General features: G+C 36.5%; 3 protein-coding genes across 3 annotated transcripts; 2 read left to right on the top strand and 1 right to left on the bottom strand.

Annotated features, from left to right (window-relative positions):
* Positions 1–1,393: 1,393 nt before the first annotated feature.
* On the bottom strand, positions 1,394–15,643 carry LOC108682842 (telomere attrition and p53 response 1 protein). The gene is made up of 5 exons (XM_018172083.2): positions 15,115–15,643; positions 7,922–8,005; positions 6,490–6,664; positions 5,300–5,430; positions 1,394–5,036 (listed from the first exon to the last, which is right to left on the bottom strand). The coding sequence occupies exons 1-5, from the start codon at positions 15,296–15,298 to the stop codon at positions 4,867–4,869; spliced, it is 744 nt and encodes a 247-aa protein (XP_018027572.1). The 5' UTR covers positions 15,299–15,643; the 3' UTR covers positions 1,394–4,866.
* Positions 15,639–22,745, top strand: LOC108682841 (UPF0489 protein C5orf22 homolog). Its single transcript, XM_018172082.2, has 2 exons — positions 15,639–15,692; positions 21,538–22,745. Exon 2 carries the CDS (start codon positions 21,541–21,543, stop codon positions 22,726–22,728), a length of 1,188 nt encoding a protein of 395 aa, XP_018027571.1. The 5' UTR covers positions 15,639–15,692; positions 21,538–21,540; the 3' UTR covers positions 22,729–22,745.
* On the top strand, positions 16,789–19,711 carry LOC125178472 (putative nuclease HARBI1). Its single transcript, XM_047882247.1, has 2 exons — positions 16,789–17,219; positions 18,887–19,711. Exons 1-2 carry the CDS (start codon positions 16,791–16,793, stop codon positions 19,709–19,711), a joined length of 1,254 nt encoding a protein of 417 aa, XP_047738203.1. The 5' UTR covers positions 16,789–16,790.
* Positions 22,746–23,063: the final 318 nt, after the last annotated feature.

Here is a 23,063-nt window from a genome sequence, read left to right as displayed (position 1 = left end):
TCACTGAGCGTCTTAAGAGCATTTTTGTTAAGCTTCACATAGCACCGTAGACAGAGTTTGCTGCAACACGTGTTTCAAAAGTTCAATGGTAAATTTTTGCATTAATAGATTCCTTTTTTCATTAATAAAGATTCCCTACATTAGCTCAGTCAGAAATGTGGGTGTAATGCCGCTCTGTAATCTAGCAGGGAAAATCTTTTAGAATAGAAAAAAGCTACAAGGGAATAAATGAGCCCTGAAAAGAAGCTACACAAGTTAATTAAGTGAAGCTGAAGTCAGCTTAGATTCGCATTACATTTACACATTGTAATGAATATAGACTAAAAATCAGTATCATTTGCAGCGATTTGTTCTTAAAAATACAGAGATAGGGCAACCAAATCAAAATATATCATACAATACTGAACCCAACTTCAACTACTCAGGAGTATCGCAATTGCTGAAAAAAGGCGAGGTTACATTCAATTGTTGAATGAGATGCGTACATATTTTATGTGCAGGAATTATTGATGACTTTAGCCAGAATCTATCGAGCATTAAAAAAATCTACTTATATTATTCAAGAGGCTGAGCAGAACGGTTATGTTAGCCCTGCGAAGCGTACATGCAGTTTTTGGTGTCATTCACACTTGAGAATGAGTTGCTTATGAATTATACGCAGTAGTAATGCATTATAGAAAAATTATTATTCAAAAGTTATTCATCAAGCACGAGAAAAAGTGAAAATCGCATTGACTCTAAAAGAATCCTTTTAATAAAAAATACACTTCAAATAAAAAATAGCGGAAATTAGAATAAATAAAATTCATCAAAAAAAATCGTTTCCAATCAACGCAATTGCGCTTCCCTAAATTTATCAAAGTTAATATTCTAAACAAAAACACACAACTGACTACGGGTTTATAAGGGAATAAAGGGATTCATTTACCATCAGGATTTCCTATTACAAGCATCACAGCATGAATACGCCACTAGGTTATGTGATTTTACAACTTTTACACGTCTTTACAGTTTTACAACTTTTATTCCCGTCACGAACAGAATGTAACAAACCGGGCTCGTTGCATGATCATACCGAGCTCGCAAGCTGCCCAGAGGCTGCCTTTCGAACTCTGGGCTGAGGCGGACATAGAGAAGCTGATTTACGTGCTCCCAGAGTCCTAGGCGGCCCTAATGCAGGCTCGCTCACGCCTCTACATTTTGCGCGATATGTCGCGCAAAATGTCAATGATATTTGCAGCTTAAAATGTCCGTCATGAAAAGCAGCTCAAAAACAATTATTTTGCGTCCTTGCCGTTAAGAAAACAACCAATGTAATTTGGAAACGGTTGCCGTTCAACTATTTTGATGATTTTAAACTCAAGACTCGTCTATAAAATATAACTTTTATTCCCAATACACTAGCAGTTCTAGACCCATTAAAGATAGAATTTGAAATGAATTGAGAGGCTACGGCTTCACATGATCAATGCCACTAGCGCAATTGGGTCCTTCTGATGCTCGAGGTCGGCAAACAAAACGGATGAAATTTGGAACAACAACGAGTTTCAAATTAAGATCATCGTCACGCTTCGAACTGTGCATCACCTCAAAATGCAAATAGAAAAATAAATGAGAAATTCGTTTGGATTCAAGTGAACGCAACTAGACAATAAATGATTAGAGTCTAGGTTCAGGAAACATCGCGATGTTTTCTGCCTTGCAATTATACACACTGGATTTTCACTATCGAAACATTGGTTCGTTAAAAATCGAGGCATCCGCGCACTCGAAACCAACCAAAACGTAAAATGGGATCCGCACTCCAGAAGCAAACAAAAGTTCTAACCTTTTCAAATCTATGTAAAATAAACTTTGTTCGTATAAGAATACGTTTCAATTAACGAGACAGCAAAACAAAAGGTCAGCTTATTTCAACGTAATTTAATCTGCAAATTACCGAAAGTTCATCCAAGTCTCAACTTGAAGACTGTTCTGACAGCGTCGTTAGGAAGCTTCACAATCCAGCAGCTGCATAAAAATCTTACCGTAGCTTATGAGTGAACAAAAATTTTTCAACACGGCCAAGCCTTACAAACCATTCGGTCTCTGAGGTGTGTTAAACCATTCCATTACATCAACGTGAGCCAGCAGCTTCCTATGCACGAACGATAATACTAATTCAATTTTATTGCTCAACAAAATTAACACTGCACGCTATCAATAAATTATCCAAAGCAAGTCTTGGCAGCAAAATTTCAACGAAGCGGCAAAAAAATGCAAACAATGTGGCAGCAAATGTCGTAGGTGTGGCAAGAGGCCATTGAATGAGTCTGAAAATTGTCATCAAAGTGGCAGCAAGAAGCCGTCTAAGTGGCAGCAAGCCATTGATTACTATGTGGCAGTGGCAGAAATGTCATCGTGGCAGCAAAATGCCATAGCCCAACTGAAGTTATTATTCACAAAGGAGATAAAAGAGAATTGAAGCAAAAGATGATAAAACAATAGCGCCTTTTTACCATAAATGAGAAAATGCGCTAAAAAGAGATGACATGAATTTTGGCGTGAGATGAACACAATTTAGCGGTCTTTTTCGGGGCAAGAGAAGCAAAAAAATAATAATAATAAATAAAATCATTTTTTCTTTGTTACCATACATGATGAGATGTGTGTTACTATAAGTACGAAGATACGGTATCATTCAGACACAAAAGTTGCAGTATCAGGAGCAAGATACTTTAATAGCTAAGATTTGAAACCCAAGAAACTGTACCCGCTTACATTTTGTCATATCATTAAGTGCTGAATTTAAATTTAAAATAATAAAATTTACAACTTTAGGCAAAACAACAAAGTAACTAATTCAAAGTGAACTAATCAACCATGTATATAAATATGTAAATATTCAAGATAAATTTTACCATTCATAACAGAAACCTTATGAAAAATAGGGAATTTTGAACAAGCTATGGTCATGACAACAGTTTTAGTCTTTTAGATCAAACATAACGTAGGCATTTGATTAATGCTTGCAATGAAGATTATACACAGCAACGCATAGGCTTAATAATTCGACTCTCAGAGCTGCCTGCATGAGATTCACTAATTCTTAACTCAATTTGAACATCGCAAGAACCGTAGGTTTTACTGTTTCCATATTTGAATAATTTCACAGTTCCACTGTTTGAATAAATTATCTGAACAGGTTAGGATTCAAGATGAGAAAGTAATGATTGCTGCAAAACATAGACTATGTACACTGTTCGTGGATTGATCAATAACTTTCACATTTCTCTCAAATTGTGAATCGTCTGCGATGCGAAGTTTAATTGACTTCCACACCACTTCCCTTGTATTGACAGCTGCACACGAGTAACAATGCAGAACTCGTTACATAGGCTACATAATGCAGAAGTCACATAATACAGTACTCGGTTTGGTGAATAGAATTATCCCAAAACATCTTTTTCCATCTATCCATAGATTTCAGAAGCTCAGAGTTAGCAACTAAATAAGAGTTATGCAAGTCACGCAATTTGCATATCATAAGCAAGTCCATTCGGGGATTGAGGTCCGGACATTCGAAGTTTTATTAACGACTCAATCCGCAACATCACTGAAATTTTAGCCTTAGGTGCTCCCAATGAATATTTTTCGCATGGTAATCCTTACATTAAAGTTCTTGTTCTAATAATTAACCAATATAGTTAGAACTTCAGAGCCAGCAGTATTATTAATAAAACTTATTTCCTGTAAAGCGAGCAATTGTTCACAGAAACTGATGACGAGGTAGAAAGAAAATAAAGCTTCCTGGAAATACTGTACTGATCAAAGTAATAATATTCAATAGAATCCTTGAGGCGATTTAACATAAAAATCAACTGGCAAACAATGGACTCGGTACATCAGTGATGGACAAATCCAACTTCTACGTGCAAGTACAAAGTGGAACTCAAACTCATTCCACAATCAGCGAAATTCATACCCAATAATTAAACGGACAATATGTAGGAAGACAAATGTTGAGAGGGAAATATATATTTTCTTTTATATTGTGAAATCAAAAATTGCCGTTACCCGCCAAGTGCACCTGAGTGCAACCACGACCATGCCACTCGGACTAACAGACTGAAGAAGGTACACGCAACCTGCACATTATTCATCTGACGAGATACTACGGCATTACTGACAATTTGGGCTACAGAGTTTCAGAAAATTTCCATTTTGTTACAGCAGAGTGAATTAAAGAAAGAAACGGGAGCAGAACGCAATGCTTCACGAGTAATAAGGAATATCTCTTTTAACATTAGAAAGTTTACTTCATCCTCTTCTAGTTATGAGCTGAGTCAAATTTGAAAGCAAAGCTCAAAGTCGAACACGAAAATGTACTCAACAAAAGAATTTTTGGCACTCCGAAGCTGAAAGTTGTTCATACGCAATAAGCAACAGCTTGCTGACTCCAAAAGCTCGCAAGAGAGATACAGCAAAAACACCACCAAGAAGGAGACAAGAAGAAGTAGGCAAGAGGAGAAATGCAGACACTAATACCACTTATAATCATCATACATTACCGTTTCGCTTAAAAAGATCCTTAATCAATCTCCCGTAATTTCTGACAGGCACTGCAGGCTTCCCAAAACGATAATCAACGGCTGATTGTTGGCCAAATTAATGAACACCACAATTTCATAATTTGGTAGTCGAGGAGAGTATGAATTTATATAGTTCCAGTGTTTCGTAAAAAGAACAAGTTAAATGGAACAAAAACGAAGTTGCGTGATGCCCACCACGCGTCACTGAGCGCGTATCATCGAAGTCTCTCACGAGTGAAGGGGGAGGAGGAGCCATCATAAATATTACAAAACGTACACGTGGGGCGCCTCTGTACTAAGTGTACTTGAAGCGTTTGTGCTGAGGAGAGTCCATGCAGACATCATGTGAGGCGTTGGGGGGTGACGGGGAGGGCGCAGGGCGCTTGTTTCTGGTGAACTCGTCTGCTAGGAAGCTCTGCAGCTCATGCAAGTGGCTGCGACGGCGGTGCAGCGTCGTCGGTGACCCTGAAAAACAAAAGCTTTAGTCATCCTTTCTTCAGAAATACATCATTCGCCGTCACTGATATCCGTATCTGAAGTCCTGGTAACTAGAGTGACTGTTAGTAGTCATCACGATGTCCAGGCATTGTTCACAAATACTTTACCTGTACGTCGTCAATGATATCAATCATATCACCCAATAATTTCTGACATTTGAAGGCTGCCTAACGGACATGATTACTCCAGTAATCTGATCACTGCCAACGGAAATGATTACTTGAACTGACCAGCAATACCGAGGGCTTCCCTGAAGGTGTTGAGGTCCTGTTCCTGGGAGTGCGGCAGGGAAGAGTGTGGCGAAGGAGGAAGGCGGGGCCGCGGCCGCTGGTGGTCAGGTACGCGAGCTCGACAGCTTCCTCTGTCAGGAGACCAGGCAGACGTAAGAACATTGTGCAAAATCAATAATTCAGAATTTTGCAACCTAAATCCATAAATTACAAAAAGTCTTAAGGAAAGAGCATTCCACTAGGAAAAATGCCTCATAAAGATATGCGCATAACAATTAATGTAAGGAATAATTGAAATGGAGATCCGCCACATAATGAATTTCAGGTAATTGCCAAAATTGAAACAACCAATCTCAATTCATGAGGTTAGGCTAGACCGCTAGGTGAACAAACCTAAAAAGTAGTAAAATGCTCTTAAAAATAATTCACGCTAATTTTATGTATAACCAGAACTTAAATGCGTATATCTAAAATAATCATCTCGAAATTCTTAAGTAATGCACACAATGGCAAGACCATCTACTGCTTTTCATGAAATGCCCTATAGAAGAATAACCCTAAAAATAAAAATGAATCATAGCTGTTTTGCACAATGGCTGCCTTGTCAGATATTAAAAAAGAGCTATCATACACACAAAAAATTGACAATATTTCTTAGGTAGGAAAATATACTCTGTAACAGCAAATCACCAAGTAAAGGATGACACTGATTATTGACATTTTTCATCAGTTGAAGCATGTTTTGTCAAGTGAACATGTACAAACTTGAGCTAGTACCGGTAATAACTCTAGCTGAATTAGGCTTTAATGTTAACAACAATGATACCATGATGATATAAATGAACATTCAGGGATTATTTATGTTGTAGAGCATTTCTAGTTGGGTGAGAATAACTCTAGATTCAAGGACATTTATGGAGTTATTATAGAGCTATCATATTTATGAATAGGAATTCTGTGATTTAGCAGCAACTGTTGAGAACATATTTTGCTTTATTTGATTTTGTGACAAGATTAACACAAATTCAAGCAATTATGGCAAATAAAATAATCATGGCACTCAACACATAGATAGATTTTTCATGTCCTTATCATCAAAAGATTATGTAAGATATTGCATAACTAAATAATCATTTTGTGGACCTTGGAATAAAGAATTTTTCTATGGTAATGGCAGAATATTAGCTGACCTGTAACTATTATGGTGGGCTTTAGGAGGAGGACTTTTTCCAGCAAGAAAAGCAATGAGTTCTTCCCTGCGTATGATTCTTCTTCTCTTGGACCACGTGAGCAAGTCTCGAGTGCGCCGATGAGATCCTGCCTCTAGTGCAATCTGCTCGCAGTTCCTGATGTACTCCACGCAGGCTGCACATTAATTAGAACATGTTAACAAGTCCTGATATTGTTGGGGGTCAGAAACCTCTAAAGGTCGACGGTCCGGCCAGTGTATTATATAAGTACCAGCTCATGCAACAAAACAAACTCAGGAGAATAAACAAGAGGAAGAACCAAACGAAAATATATTTAATAAAACTCAATGGTACATGCAGATGAAAAGTGAAAATTAGTGGGTTAGTGATGAGACGGCCCAGGGCCATGAGTGACGGGGTGAACCTAGCACGAGAACTGAAATTACCAGTAGCCAAACTGGATATAACAATACCGTACTAAATGATCCACTCTTTCTAAACAGAATCATTTATAAATACAAGATTATATTAACGGTATCTTTATTATCAATACCTACATACTCAAAACTAATAAATCTTCATGTGCACCACAATGTTGCATTGAAAATTAATGGTGTGAATGTATTTAGAAGAAAGTCATTACTAGCTTTAATACAGTAAAAATAGTTCCATGAGCTCGTGTTTTATTAAATAAGATATTAACAAACAAGAATATAACTACTTCAGACATGAAGTAATCAGTCAATAGAAGTTTACATGTTGACAATATTGACATTATGGTTTCATATATTGTAAAATAATGGTTACCGGTATACTAGGCATTTAACTCATAGCCTGGCCTTGTGCAATATGTTTTCAAAGAATAGTTACAAATAGATGTTGGAGTTACAGAATCAAAAGAATAAACTCATTTCATTTCACTAACTAGCTTCCATTTTTATGCAGTCAGCAATCAAAAGTGGCTAGAATATATAGTTCCAGTAGTATTTGATCAATAGTAATTTGCAAAGGCTGGAAATTTGATTTATTATGTTAACATTTGCTAGTGCAGGAAGATCACTATAGTGGACCACTTTTATGGACATCAATGAGTAAACTAGTAATGGTAAAATGGGCATTTAGTTTACTAACACAACAGTTATGACGTTTTCATGTAATGGAATATGCAAAGTGCCCAAATTGTGATAATTTTCTCAGATAAAAATCAATTACCAAAAGGGCAACCAACATTCGATGAAACAGCCAATGACATAAGCTATATTCAATAACAAATTAATATAAAATATTGACCTCTTTTTGATGAAAATATTTGTAGAAATGTAGTATATAATAAAACAACATTTTGCCAGTGCACAAAAAAAATTTAATAGCAGTTATTAAATATAGTTCTACTGGGCCTGGGGTGATGTTCCTTAATAATCAAGGTGCAGACCTTTATGATGTGAAGTAATGGTGCTGGCGGCTGTTTGAAATGATGGCCATAGAGCTGGATTACTGGGCCGCGTGTCTGAGGCAACTGAAAAGAAATAAGGATTGTTGAGATGTGAACATAACATCAATTATAAAAAATTAAGCATTGATTTTGAAATATATCTAGTAACAAGTGATTTCTAGAGAGATTATTCAAAAACTTTGCATCCAACAGAAAAAAGGCTCACTTACAAGACATTAATCTGATAGGTGTTTCAAGCTGCAGGGGTGGATTTGTCTTATCTTTCAATATACCATCAAACAGGGTAATAAGGGACGGGCAGGGTAAATTGGGACAGGCGTCCCACATTTCGTAAAAATGCTGTAGCAAAGTGGTTCCCAAAGTGGGTAATATCACCGCCCCCCTAGGGGCAGTGGAAAGATTTTAGGGGGCGGTGGAAAGACTTTGGGGGGCGGTGGGAAGATTTTGGGGGATGGTAAGGAAGAAGAAGGTGGTAGTCCAAAGTTCCAACATTTGTTTGATGACTTGTACACAACACGTGCAACAAATGACTCCCAACAATGTTTTTGTCACCCAGATCTGTTTTTAGCGCATTTTCTCATTTATGAAAAAAAGCACTATTGTGCTCGCCCTGTCCATCTGTCCGTCCGTGATTTCATGTTTTTGTCAACGAGAAAATGAGCTCTCTGTCACTCACTGCAGTGAGTACTGAGTTATATTTTATTAACCTCTCCTGAGTTTACATCTAGGACATTGTGGCCAGTCTCACGGCCTGTTTCCAAATTCAATGATCAAGGAATATCTCTCACACTAATGAACTTAAGTTGATTAATCTTAGTACACATATTCATTAGGACCTAACAATAATGTTTAGCTCTTGAAAATTGTTTAAATCTTGCCATCATTTGTTTTTGCCATATTTATATGGCAATACGTGACAAAATTCACAGTGATCAAGTTATTTCTTCTAAACTCCTGAACAGACTCAAACAAAATTTTGAATTTTCAGTCCTAACTTCCGAATGGTCATGTTTAGCTTGTGAAAATTTTTTCAATTGTGCCTTCGTTTGCAAGTTTTTTTTTTTCATCTTCATTCGTGATTTAAACAGATATACGCGTTTAAATTCGCAGTAATCAAGAAATTTCCTAACTGCTGAAGAGATTTGAATGAAACTTACTATTTAAATACTCAACCTCAGCAACGGTGAGGTTTACCTCATTACAATTTTTTTCATTTTGCCTTTGTTTGCCAGTTATACGGCTCTTGGTTAAACCGGCCGGTAGAAAAGCTGGTCGTTCCTCCTATATCTGTATAGGTAACTCGTGAACGAAGAGCAAAATAGAAATCTAATAGGTAAAAAATTAAAAATGTGACCCACAAAAAAGAGCTATTATTTAAAGCCTGTCAGAGTACCTCTCCAATTTTTTTATTTTTCGGTAAAATAACTCCAGGTTTTGATGCATTGTAGTAGAACTATTCTAGTTACATATGCAAATGACAAATTTTAGGAAAGTGTCATAGTTTGCAAATGGGGGGCACTGTCCCCCCAATGGGGAACTCTGACCATCTAATGGCAGCCGTTACAGGGTAACATTGACCGGCTTGGAAATTAAGTTAAAATTACCATATGTACCTATATAACATATTTTATGTTTGATACACCGATTAATGTTTTTCTTCATGTTTCAGACTCTACAGTCTTATATATGGTAATTTTAACTTAATTTCCAAGCCAGTCAATGTTGCCCCATCACGGCTGCCATTAGGTGGTCACATTTTGCCCATTGGGGGGCGGCACCCCCAATTTGCAAACTATGACACTTTCCTAAAATTTGTCATTTGCATATGTAACTAGAAGAGTTCTACTACAATGCACTAAAACCTGGAGTTATTTTACCAAAAAATAAAATTGATTTTACCACCCAGTCAAAGAAACCCCAAAGTGGGGGTAACAAAACACATCGCTTTTTTTGAAATTACATCAAAACTATGAGAGGCAGGAGCCAGCAATTTATGGTGAGTGAAGCTAGAGTATAGACCTGTATTTTGCACGTTTCAATTTAAGTTTAACTTATCTAGTAAAAAAATGTCATCATTTTGAAAAAAAGTGATCAAAGTTACCCCATTTTAAGGTACTAGTTCGTCTGATATCCTGTTTTTCCCAGTTGGGCTAGTAACCAACATACTTGCTAGTTTACTTATAAGACTCAAGAATGAACTCAAGGAAGGGCAAAAAAAAAAAGTTCTCCTTTGCCACTAGGCACTAAGAATTGCCTTCTCCCATTTTTTTTCCAGTAAAAAATAAAAAAATAACCTATTTTAACACGTTTTTAACACGTTTTTCTTAGCTTAGCTTCGCGTTTGTTTGTTTATTTGTTTGTTGTTAACATTGACAACAAAAATTAGCCCGCTTCTGATTGTTCTAGAGATCTGAAATTCGGCATGCAGGCTATTTTCGCCTAACAATTTCAGATACAATCATAAAAACTAGTAATTAAAGACCGAAATTAGTTTAATTGAGTAAAGTATATATATAGCATGACGTGCGGGCGCTCACGTTATAGACAAGCAGGCACTGACGTTGCGCATCATCGATACGTACGTCAAGTCATACTTACTCAAGTCTTAATCGTTTTTCTTGTGGACTAAAAAGTAGAAATAAAATACTTAAAAAAACTTTTTAAAAAAACACGTTTTTCTTGTGGAATAAAAATTAGAAAATAAATTATGGTTCGCCCCAAAAAAAACGTGGGTCGGGCTGTACGTTCACCATCAAATTTCCAAAATTTAAGTGTTGTGTGCTTTTCGCTTTAATCATAAATCTGCCAGACACACGTTTTTTTGGGCGAACCATAATTTATTTTCTACTTTTTAGTCCACAAGAAAAACGTGTTTTTTTAAAAAGTTTTTTCAAGTATTTAACACGTTTTTCTTAGCTTAGCTTCGCGTTTGTTTGTTTGTTTGTTTGTTGTTAACATTGACAACGAAAATTATCCCACTTCTGATTGTTCTAGAGATCTGAAATTCGGCATGCAGGCTATTTTCGCCTAACAATTTCAGATACAATCATAAAAACTAGTAATTAGAGACCAAAATTAGTTTAATTGAGTAAAGTATATACTGTATATATAGTATGACATGCGGGCGCTCACGTTATAGACAAGCAGGCGCTGACGCTGCGTATCATCAATACCGGTACGTACGTCAAGTCATACTTAATCAAGTTTTAATCGTTTTTCTTGTGGACTAAAAAGTAGAAAATAAAATACTTGAAAAAACTTTTTAAAAAACCACGTTTTTCTTGTGGACTAAAAAGTAGAAAATAAAATACTTAAAAAAAACTTTTTAAAAAAACCATGTTTTTCTTGTGCACTAAAAAGTAGAAAATAAATTATGGTTCGCCCCAAAAAAACGTGGGTCGGGCTGTACGTTCACCATCAAATTTCCAAAATTCAAGTGTTGTGTGCTTTTCGCTTTAATCATAAATCTGCCAGACACACGTTTTTTGGGGCGAACCATAATTTATTTTCTACTTTTTAGTGCGCAAGAAAAACGTGTTTTTTTTAAAGTTTTTTTAAGTATTTTATTTATTCTTTACTCAGCTTCGTGTTTGTTTGTTGTTAACATTGACAACATAAATTAGCCCACTTCTGATTGCTCTAGAGATCTGAAATTCAGCATGCAGGCTATTTTTGCCTAACAATTTCAGATACAATCATAAAAACTAGCATTTAGAGACCTAAATTAGCTTAATTGAGCAAAGTACATATATATATATATCCATTTGCAAACTATGACACTTTCCTCAAGTTTGTCATTTGCATATGTAACTAGAAGAGTTCTACTACAATGCACCAAAACCTGGATTTATTTGGAGTTATTTTACCAAAAAATATAATTGATTTTACCACCCGGTCTAAGATACCCCAAGAGCTGGGGTAACAAAGACCATCACTTTTTTTGAAATTACATAAAAACTATGAGAGGCAGGAGCCAGCAATTTATGGTGAGTGAAGCTAGAGTATAGACCTGTATTTTTCAGATTTCAATTCAAGTTTCATTTAGCTAGTAAAAAAATGGCATCATTTATAAAAAAGTGGTCTAAGTTACTCCATTTTATGGTACAGTATGACATGCAGGTGCTGACATTATAGACGAGCAGATGCTGACGCTGCGTGTCATCTATATGTACGTCAAGTTAAGTAAATTAGCCCGCAACAACATTTTTCATGTGTAGCAACAGACTAAAAAAGAGAAAATAAAATACTTAAAAAGAAACTTTTTAAAAAAACACATTTTTCTTGCGGACTAAAAAGTAGAAAATAAATTATGGCTCGCCCCAAAAAACGTGGGTCGGGCTGTACGTTCACCATCAAATTTCCAAAATTCGTGTGTTGTGTGCTTTTCGCTTTAATCATAAATCTGCCTGACACACATACTTGCTAGTTTACTTATAGGACTCAAGAATGAACTCGAGGAAGGGCAAAAAAAAAGTTCTCCTTTGCCACTAGGCACTATGAATTGCCTTCTTCCATTTTTTTTCCAGTAAAAAATAAAAAAATAGCCTATTTTTACCCTTTTATTTTTAAAATAACAGCAAAATAATTTTTATCCATGGTTCAAAGAAACTTTGGCAGCATGGCCCTTTATTTAAATTGGTGTACAGGCATAATAGGGTAAACGCACCATATTCCGACACCTTAAGGACGTAGCAAGAAATAAATGGCTATAAATAGATCACTGTATGTGCAACTCAAGTTCTGATTCATTTACGTCACTCTCAAAACACCACACTACGCGCCAGCAATGATGATGCGTCACAAACTGTTGCTATATTTATTTAAAAGCCTTTAGAATTCAAATCTACAAAATCGCTGAATTCTGACACATGTGTGACTAAATGCAGCATATTGTGAAACTAATTCTGACAGCGCTTCAAAATTGTAATTCATAATTCTGCCACCTGTGTTGGAATTCCAACACCCTGTGTGAGCTTGTGAGCTATGTCAGAATACGACACAGCTCAGAACGAGATGCGTGTGTCTAATTCCGAGCTGTGTCAGAATTAGTTTTTATATGTCTAAAACTGTCTCTTAAATTAATCATCTATTAATTTATTTACCACTTAAAATCAGTAAATACAAGTATACTTAAAGGATTTCTAATATATTCACAGACTTATTTAAAAGTCTCAAACCATAATATTCTTATTACACAAACAGATTATCACTATTTGGTAGAGCACTTTCACACATTTTTTGATGTTCTCACTCACACTGGGTGATGTAACTTTCACTCTGCGGATCTTAACATTTTCCCGCCAGACCTAGTGTTTTGCGGAAATATTGCGCACAATAGTATGACGTCACTATTTCAACCATCTACGCATGCATGGAATTATGACAAAGCTTAATATAAAGGAAAAAGTTGGTAAGTGTCAGAATTACCCACAGTGTCGGAATATGGTGTGTTTACCCTAACTTATTTAATGTTACATTTTATCTATTTATGGCCCATGCCTAAGTTTTTATTCCAGGAAGAAAATTTAAATTCCATATTTTCACCAGCAACTAATAAAATGGCCATTTTCAACAGCAATATTTCTCATATAATGATAGTTTTGTTCTGCAATTTCTTAAAAATGGCTGGTAGTAAACAATCATGTAACAGGCTATTTTCAAAAAGCAAAGGCAAAAATGCACTGTTTTTCTTATACTTTATATAAAAAGTTAGGCTAGGCAAGGGCCTAAGAAAAATAATTGAAACTGACTGCAATCACAGACCTTTTTTGGCTTATTCATGCAAATCTTCCACCTGATTTTCCCAAATGGCAGTACCTACTAGGTTTAGGCTAGGGTAAACGCGGTATATTCCGACACTTTAAGGACATGGCAAAAAATGAATGGCTATAAAAAATACACCGTACACGCAACTCAAGTTCTGTTTGCTTTACGTCACTCTCAAAACACCGCACTACGCGCCAGCAACAATGAAACGTCACAAAATGTTGCCATATTTATTTAAAAGCCTTTAGAATGCAAACCTACCAAAACCATATATTCTGACACTGTGTGTGACTAAATTTGGCATTTTGTGAGACTAATTTTGGCCGCACTTCAAACTCTACTAATTCATAATGCCAACACTCTTGTGTTCGAATTCTTATTGCTGTGTGAGCTGTATTGGAATACAACACAGCTTGGAATTAGAACACTATTGAATATTGAACACTACTTAATTAGGCTTTTAATCAAGAGCTATAGGTATAGCTTTTAATTAAGAAAATTTTAATTTTTGCACACAGCTTGGAACGAGCTGTGTGTGTCTAATTCCAAGCTGTGTCGGAATTAGTTTTCATGTGTCTAAAACCATCTCTTAACTTAATCATCTATTCATTTTTTTACCACTTGAAATCAGCAAATACAAGTATACTTAAAGGATTCCTAATAAATTCACAGACGTATTTAAGAGTCTCAAACCATAATACCTATTCTTTCTATGCAAACAGTTTATCACTATTTGGTAGACAGGTAGAGCAAGGTCAACTATCAACTTTGACACATTTTTCAATGTTCTCGCTGGGTGATGCACATTGTCTCTCTTTGGATCTCAACAATTTCCTGCCAGACGGCCCAGACCTAGTGTTTTGGCAAGAGTAGCCTATGGCACGCAAAAGTATGACATCACAGTCATCACTATTTCAACCATCAACAAATGCATGGAACTAAGAAAAAGCTTAATATAAAGGAAAAAAGTTGAGAAGTGTCAGAATTACCCACAATGTCGGAATATACCGCATTTACCCTACTTCTTAACCATTAATGGTTACAAACTTACATTGTGTGAAGATTTTTACCATTTTCAAATTTAAAAATTAGTAGGTATAGGCCTATACCTAGAACTATAGATACTTAGATAGGCTAGTAGATACTCTGATACTAGATAGAATGTTTGAACAATTTAATTTCTAGTAAATAGTAATGAATATAGGCATAAACTTTCAGAATGTTTTCAAAAGTTAGCAAACAATATTTTATATGAATGATAGGCTGTGAAAAAATTAAGATCTATTTTTTTATCATTTATTCCAAAAATGACATTTGCAGCAGTCAGCAAGTGCAATAAGAGTTTTCTCTATCCACTGTTCCCGTAGGCCTATATTTTATTTATATACAACCTTTGATAACCTTACCTTTATATAAAACGGCTAAACATTGAGCAGCTCCCTGAAAAGAGGCGTATAACTTTTGAAGAGTTGCTTCCGAGTTAGTTACAAACACAGCCTCAACATCTCCTCGCTGGATCTCAAGCAACGTTTGTTGTTCCCAAGGGGACCATTCATTGAAATCTTCATCGTTATTTCTAGATTCACTCATTATGATCTAATTTGTTGAAGAAGTACTACTGGTTGAGCTTTATACAAGACCAGAAGCAAATACGTTGCTCACAAGGCAGCTCAGGCGACATGACCACCCATTCCTCGACAGCTCAGCTGGCAGTCTCGTGTTTTGCTTTACTCTTAATGTTCCAATATTCTCTAGCACCACAAAAAATGTAAAATGGAATTAATCAGCATAGGAATACCAATGAAATTTACCCAATTTTATAATTGTCCGTATGATAAGAGATTTCATTTTATGTCGTCCATGCTCAATGATGAAATTGGTTTAACTCCGTATTATTTAATCCTTCATTCTTGGGCTAACCGTCGACGCGAGTGCACAACGAACAGACTTCATCTACGTTTATTACTTTTGCCAGAAAAAAAACGTGAGTAAAATTGTTGTTAGTGTTTATGAGAAATTATATTCATTTCTGTGTGTGATCATAGTACTTTTTATCTATTTTGAGTATTTTGTTGTTTACTGAGCTTATTATTGGACTACTTTTCTTCAGAGAGCCTTCGACTTTCCTGTTCGTGCCGCCTCTATCCGAAAATTATTTTAACTATTTAAGTCAAATTAGTTACGCGGTATTGTCAGGTTCGTATAAAAGTAAATTTGCATGATCTGATTTGATCTCTGAATGTGCGTAAGAAGAAATTGAAGAGATTTGCTCCTATAATTTATTCACTTTAGATATAAAGTGAATACCTACACATTTAGTACTACAATACACATTTAGTATTATCCGATTTGAAAAGAGCCGCCGATCCCCTATGAGTTTAAAATCGGCAAATGGCAAAAGGAAACCCATTAATTTATAAACGTATTTTTATATGTTTCACATTGATCAAGATCTCTCATCTTATGCGGTTGAAAGTTATTTCATGATTGATTATTATTAAACAAAATCGTAAATTTGTCCGAGACGTGCTGAACATCACCGTTACTATGAAAACGTGTACCAACTACCAAGTTCCATCGATTTTGAGAGTTGTTACACTACTCCCAACACTTGAAAACTTTTAAATTAATATGCTAATGTAGTTATGTAGATATCACTGAGAATCGCATCTGAAAAGATTCCGCATTCTTTATAGCTAAGTGATATTTACTAATTTTTTCCCCCCTTGAAAGATTAGGTAACGCTGTCGTTACCTGTATATCACAATCAAGTTCTCGTCATTTTATAACACGGCTACAGTTGTGGTCCGGATGAAGTTCGGTTTGAAACTACATTTTACTTATCACTTGCGCTAAAATTCTTAAGCCCATTTACCACTACGGGACTGTGATTCAGAAGGATTGAGACTAGCCTGAAACCAATCAGCCACATGGCTGGGCCTCAAAACTGGCGTGCGCGTTTCCACTACCGGTAGTGATACGTGCATCTGCGCATGCGCTGTGATTGAGACTGAGTTCCGTCTGGGCTACCGCTCTGCCTCGCGCTACATTTCAGAATTCAGTTACTCGTTGGCCGTTGAAGATGGATCGTACTGCTGCTCTTGCTTTACTAGTAGTTGTCACTATGCGCAGACAAAGGCGCAGGAGGAAAAAAAGAACGATTTGGTGCAAAGAATGGCTGTTGAAAAGGTCTTCAAGAGCAAGTTACGGACAACTGTTTCAAGAGTTATCATCGAGAGAGAGCGATTTCTTCAGTTACTTACGAATGCCTACGAATATTTTTTATTACATCCTTGATAAAGTAACACCATTGATTTCTCGCGAAGATACTCACCTTCGTAGGAGTATTTCTGCTGGCGAAAGACTTGAAGCAACTTTAATTTATTTGGCTACAGGTGCTTCATATTCCAAACTGGAGTTCCATACGAGAATTTCAAAAACATCACTCTGTCGTATAATCCCAGATACCTGCAAGGCAATTTACAGCGTGCTCAAGGATGAGTACTTGAAGGTGAGTAACAAATGGAATAGCTAGCTATGTGTTCTTCATATCTGATAACTTTCTGTAGGACTTTACTTTTCGCACGATAATAGGGGGAAATAATTATTTAATGATTCTAACATTTTTATTGCAATAAATGACAATTAATTGTGTAATTCCTTTTCAAATATATATGAATGTTTATACATGAAATATATATATCACCGTAGAGAACTAGAACTTTCAAGAAAAGTACTTTTTCCACTAAGAACTACCTAATAAAACTGGCATCATTTTTACCCAAACATGTAGAGAACAATGTAAACAAAAAGTTTATATCGAGATTGCATCCAATAACAAATAGAGACAATTTCATTCATAAACATACGTCGAAGACCATTCTATTGCAAATGCATTGTTATGCCAATGCTACGCACTTGAAACAAGCCAAGCATAATTAATTATATGTGAAAATGCTCCAATGAACTTGTGGAAACTATATCGGTCATATACCTACTACGTAAATAACTACAAACTGACAAGTATATGACTTGATGTAGGGAATTTGTTTTGCTCGTTGATTAGGATGTTTCTAGATCGTTTAATCCTGTATTAGGTTGAAGCACATTTAAGCAAGCATAGCAAATAGTTTCGCTGTAGTTTCTTTGCTATTATGCATTGGTCTCTATTAGCTTTTGCTAATTCGTTGGCCATTGCTCTGCCCCAGATCGAAAATTCATCTTCCTCATCTTCTTTGAGTGATGTTGCAACCATTTACAGTATTTCAGCTTCATTATCTTCCACGCGCTTTCGTTTCTGAACTTTATTTAATTAATTAAAGAGGGCCTTCGGCTGAACGCAACAGACTTTGTGCATTTGGCTGAAACATGGATGAGTCACTTGTTGGTGTAGGGCTTCTCGTCAGTCGTTTGGGTTATACTGCTGGCGTTATTATAGCTTGTCCTGCTGTTCCTAATGAATCGAACTGCCCTGTTGGGGCAGAAGTGTTTCCTACGACATGTTCCAGGTCTGGCAAATGCACTCGCAGAAATGTTGAGTCATCACTTGGAACTTCCAATGTATCAGAGAACATTAGTGAAGTTTCGTTCGCATATGAAGTAGTGGGAGTGCTGGCCTGAAACAAAAATAAGAAAGTAATCGATTAAATAGTAAATACTAATATTTTATTAATTCACGGAGGTAATTCAGCAACACTGAGACCTGTATAACTTGGACGTATTTCGAGTGTCTCGAAAGCAAGGCAGCTGCCTCAGTTCGAATAGCTATAAATATTTCAACATATTTATAGACAGGATGTACTCATTCATTTACTTTGTTGCTTAAGTTCATAATTTATTCATTTTTAATCACTTGTATTATGGTAGGTATATTTTTTAGTGTATATAGTAAGGCAAAATTTGAAATGATTCTCCACATTGAATACTTAACAAGATAGATAAATAAATGAGTAAACCCTTCCTATAAATATGTTTTGCAATACACATTATGCATGAATACCAAAATAAAAATCGGCAGGGTTTGTATAGAGGTATGTATAGACCTAATAATATGTATAAATATATATAAAGGCGTGGCCTAACGAGTCGCTTCGTTAAAATCTCAGTTGTAGGGCTGCAAAAATACTATAATGAAAGTCAATTAAACAAAGTTCAATTATTTATATTTTCTACCCACAGACACCCCGCACGCCAGCAGAATGGACTGCAATTGCTGTTGAATTTGAGGAAAAATGGAATTTTCCCAACTGCGTCGGAGCCATCGACGGGAAACACGTCCAGATAAAGCCTCCTCTAAACAGCGGAAGTTACTATTTTAATTATAAACAAACGCACAGTATCGTGCTAATGGGAGTGGCAGATGCCAATTATGAAATAATATATGCAGATGTTGGAACCAATGGCAGGGTGTGCGACGGAGGCTCGTGGTCTGAGTGCTCGTTGAGTAAAAATCTAGCTAATGGCTCAATTCAATTACCAACAAATGAAGTTCTTCCAAAGAGCGCTACGATCGCACCATACGTCTTTGTCGCAGACGACGCTTTCCCGCTGAAGCCCTACCTCCTCAAGCCATACCCAATCAGAAATCAAAACGAGGAACAAAGAATATTCTCGTACCGTCTGTCTCGAGCAAGGCGAATAGTTGAAAATACATTTGGAATAATGAACAATAAATTCCGTGTTTTGCAGACGTCAATTGCCTTGACCCCTGACAAGGCAGAGCACGTAGTACTAGCAACAATTGTGCTACACAACCTGCTAAGACGTGAGTACTCAAGTGAACACACGCCGCAAGGCAGCATGGACATCGAAGATATCAACAGAGGCGAGATAGTGCAAGGGTCTTGGCGGCAAGACGCGGCGCAGTTGCTGGAGCTTGAACGACGACGTGGTGGTCGAATTTCGGAAGAAGCGAGGGCAGTTCGCGAAGCTTTCTGCAAGTATTTCAATAACGAAGGACAAGTTCCCTGGCAGCGCCGAATGGCAGGGCTCAGGCCTGAATAATCCATATATGCCTCTACTAAGTTGATAGAACCTAATAATAAAAATGAAATAGAAAAGATTTTGGCTATCCATTAACCTAATAACATTTATGAAACGCAAGAATGGTTTCAAAATTCTCATTAACATAGGTTATCTGTATTATAACATGCATTCGCCTAGGGGATTAAAGAACAATATTATATTTTTATAACTTTAATGTATCGCGAAAAAGTAATTCCAATAAATACGTCACAATGTTTAACGATTTCTGGTCTTTGGTCTTTGGATTTAGATAGGTATCATAGCGTATATCACAAATGCTACCACTATTCATTACTGTGTTTATTTACTCATTACTGAGTATACATACACTAAAAGTATAATAAGATAATTACGATTTTTTAATTGACGGACGAGCGAATAAACATCAAATCTGTTAAAAAGAAATTAGGAAGTATAATTTTAATTTGAATCAATGTTTTTGTATTGCGAATCGAATTAAAATAAGAGCTTATTTCTAATTCATAATAAATTTATGAAAACCACTTGCCGAGCTTTCCATTTCATCCAGAGATGAAAGGGATGGTCGTTTCTCATCTCTATCTGTGAGAAATGATAGAAGATTGAAACATCACAACCGCGGTGTAAATGTATTACTGCTCCATATTTCAGGTTATCTTACTTTTTTTCATCTCTGTTCTAAATTGAGATCGCAGAGTGTGATTTTTTTTTAAAGTTTTTTTTCGATCTTCATGGATGGATCTGATTTCTTCATTTCTTTACTTATTTTGTCTAATTCTTGATTTCTTAAGATTTTGTCATTGTAAACTAAACCTTTTACTTGCCATAGGCAAGATGTCTCTCTATATAAATCAATAAGCCTTTCAGTCGCATCTCTGCTCCACTCTCCGTCGTGTGACATGGTCAAACAGAAAGCAAAGAGGCAGGCAATAGTGCGTCTATATTGGAGCGTCAGCCCAACACGTACACAACCTACTAACGGAAGTGACAGCATAGCGACACTGCCGCATGCAAGCGACGTGTCAGTCGCGCAGTCTCATTATAGTGGAAAAGGGCCTTTAGGCTATGTATCGGGTACACTCTGATGCTTTACTCAGTCAGTGAAACAAAATCGTTTTATATTAATGTCGTATATAAACGTCGTTGCCCGTGATTTGCCAGACCTTCGGCAAAAAATTCATTATCCCTATATATTTGCCTAATCAAATATATAAACTGAACACAGTCCGAGGTTTATTCGACCTTAGTACAATTGATGTTTGGAGCTTCCCGACCTTTGTTTGAGATTAGTGTTGTAAGATGTCTTCCGAAAAGAATTCCGACATCTCAAACCTCGTCTTTTCGAGTATTGCATAATCCCGACATTCATAATCCTGTCATCCTGAATCCCGTCACCTCCAATGCCAGAAATGGTGCTAAAACCAATTATTTTTATTAAAAAAATAACCAGCTCAATTCCACATTCAAGCATCGAACTCCCTATTCAGCTATTGAGTCCCATTTTGAAATTTCAAATGTAAATTTGAAGCTACAAATTTGCATTTTAATTTTGATCTGACACTCCCTCTTCACGTTTTACTCAGCCATTCTCGTCCCACAAAAAATAAAATTTCAGGCCCAGCATCTAATTTTACGGACGATAATATAAGAATTTTACGCGTCGAACAGCCCTATGTGGCCATGTACTCGTATTAACGGTGTCAGGTTTCCAAAACACAAACTCCAAGTTCATTTTTAAACAACACACAAAATTGCTATCGATGTAAAAGTTTTTTATGCCAATTATAATAAATATAGTATGTTAATTATTGTTGCTTGGCCTGCAGGTGATGACGGAACGTAACACGACTGCGGTCGCTGTGCACATCGTTGAAGACCACAATGATGCACTATGCCACATCTATGCCGCCATCGCCAAGAAACGCATCCCGTTCTCGAATAACTTTCTTATTCATTTCGATTCACATCCGGACTTACTACTTCCTGAAAACTTAGTGAAATCTCAAGTTTATGATAAAAACGTTTTATTCGATCGTCTGAGCATAGAAAACTGGATAATGCCTGCAGTGTTCGCTGGCCACGTTGACACCATCCTGTGGATCAAGCCTCCATGGTCGAATCAGATTCCAAATGGCGTTTATCATTTCAAAATTGGACTCGAGTCATCATCTGGTCATGTGAAGGTCTCATGCCCTGAACTATATTTCATTAGTGAGATGTTATACTGTGATGAAGAGGACCTAGAAGAAATCCGAAACGTGACGTTGCACGTGGCAACACTCGGCGACACCATGAAGAATGCACTGCTGGCAGACATTGAGTCGTCTGCAGGAACGACTCGACCGAACAACGACGATGATTCAGGCGTCGCATCAACTGTAGATTTAGCAGAAAAAATCATTAGGGAACACAATGATCGTTTTATTCTTGACATAGATCTCGACTTCTTTTCAACTTTGAACCCGTTCCTGAGCACCTACAAGAGTGTTGATCTGTACCAGAGGCTAAAAAGTATTTATCAATTCAAGTTGAAAGAAGGTGAGACGCCAAATGATAGTCAGGCTAGACGGAAGCTGCAAATGGAGCCATTGTCACAACTCTTCAAAGCTCTCCAAGATATAAAGAATCCGGATATTATAATGGAAAGACTTCCGTCTATGATGGAGTCAATAACCAACTCTAACAATCGAGAACAATTACGTCTTCTCATCGTAGACCTGCTGGAGAAAGAAGACTTGACTGAACTTGACTGGACATTGGTTCACGATGCTGGGTGCACATGGGACAGTCCTAAGCAGGTTTTGCCTCACCACGAATCTACTGAAGAAGAAATCAAAAGTCTTATGAGGGAAGTCAACTGTTTTCTCAGCGGGATCGCCTCGCCTTCCTTAGTTACTATCGCCAGGTCTAGTTTAGATGATTACTGCCCGCCCCATCAAGTAGGCATGATTCAAGAGATGATGTGTTCTACTTTGAAAACTTTGTTGAAAACTCCAAATATTTTCCAACATTATTGATACAAGGTATCCAACAAACCAGGGTTAGTAAATTGTTAATGTGCAAAATGAAGCAGTAAAATTTTACATATCTCAACTATAACTTGGGCCTTCAGATCAAATTAAAGTTGAATCTTATCGATATCATGAGCATTATTCATACCTTTCACTACTATCAGCATGCCTCAGTATAGCATGATAAATCTAAAATAACAACCCGCAGGGCTTTGTGATAAAAATGCTATTAATGTTTCTTCATTTCCTTCAGAGAGTATATTGATACATGGAAAATTTCTGTGTTATTTCTATTCAGCCAATATAACCCTGATATAAAATGTGAAGTTTAAAATTTCTTT

Source organism: Hyalella azteca, unplaced genomic scaffold (genome assembly GCF_000764305.2).
Source record: "Hyalella azteca isolate HAZT.00-mixed unplaced genomic scaffold, Hazt_2.0.2 contig1316, whole genome shotgun sequence".
Lineage (NCBI taxonomy): Eukaryota > Metazoa > Arthropoda > Malacostraca > Amphipoda > Hyalellidae > Hyalella > Hyalella azteca.
This window is presented reverse-complemented; position numbering and strand designations above follow the sequence as displayed.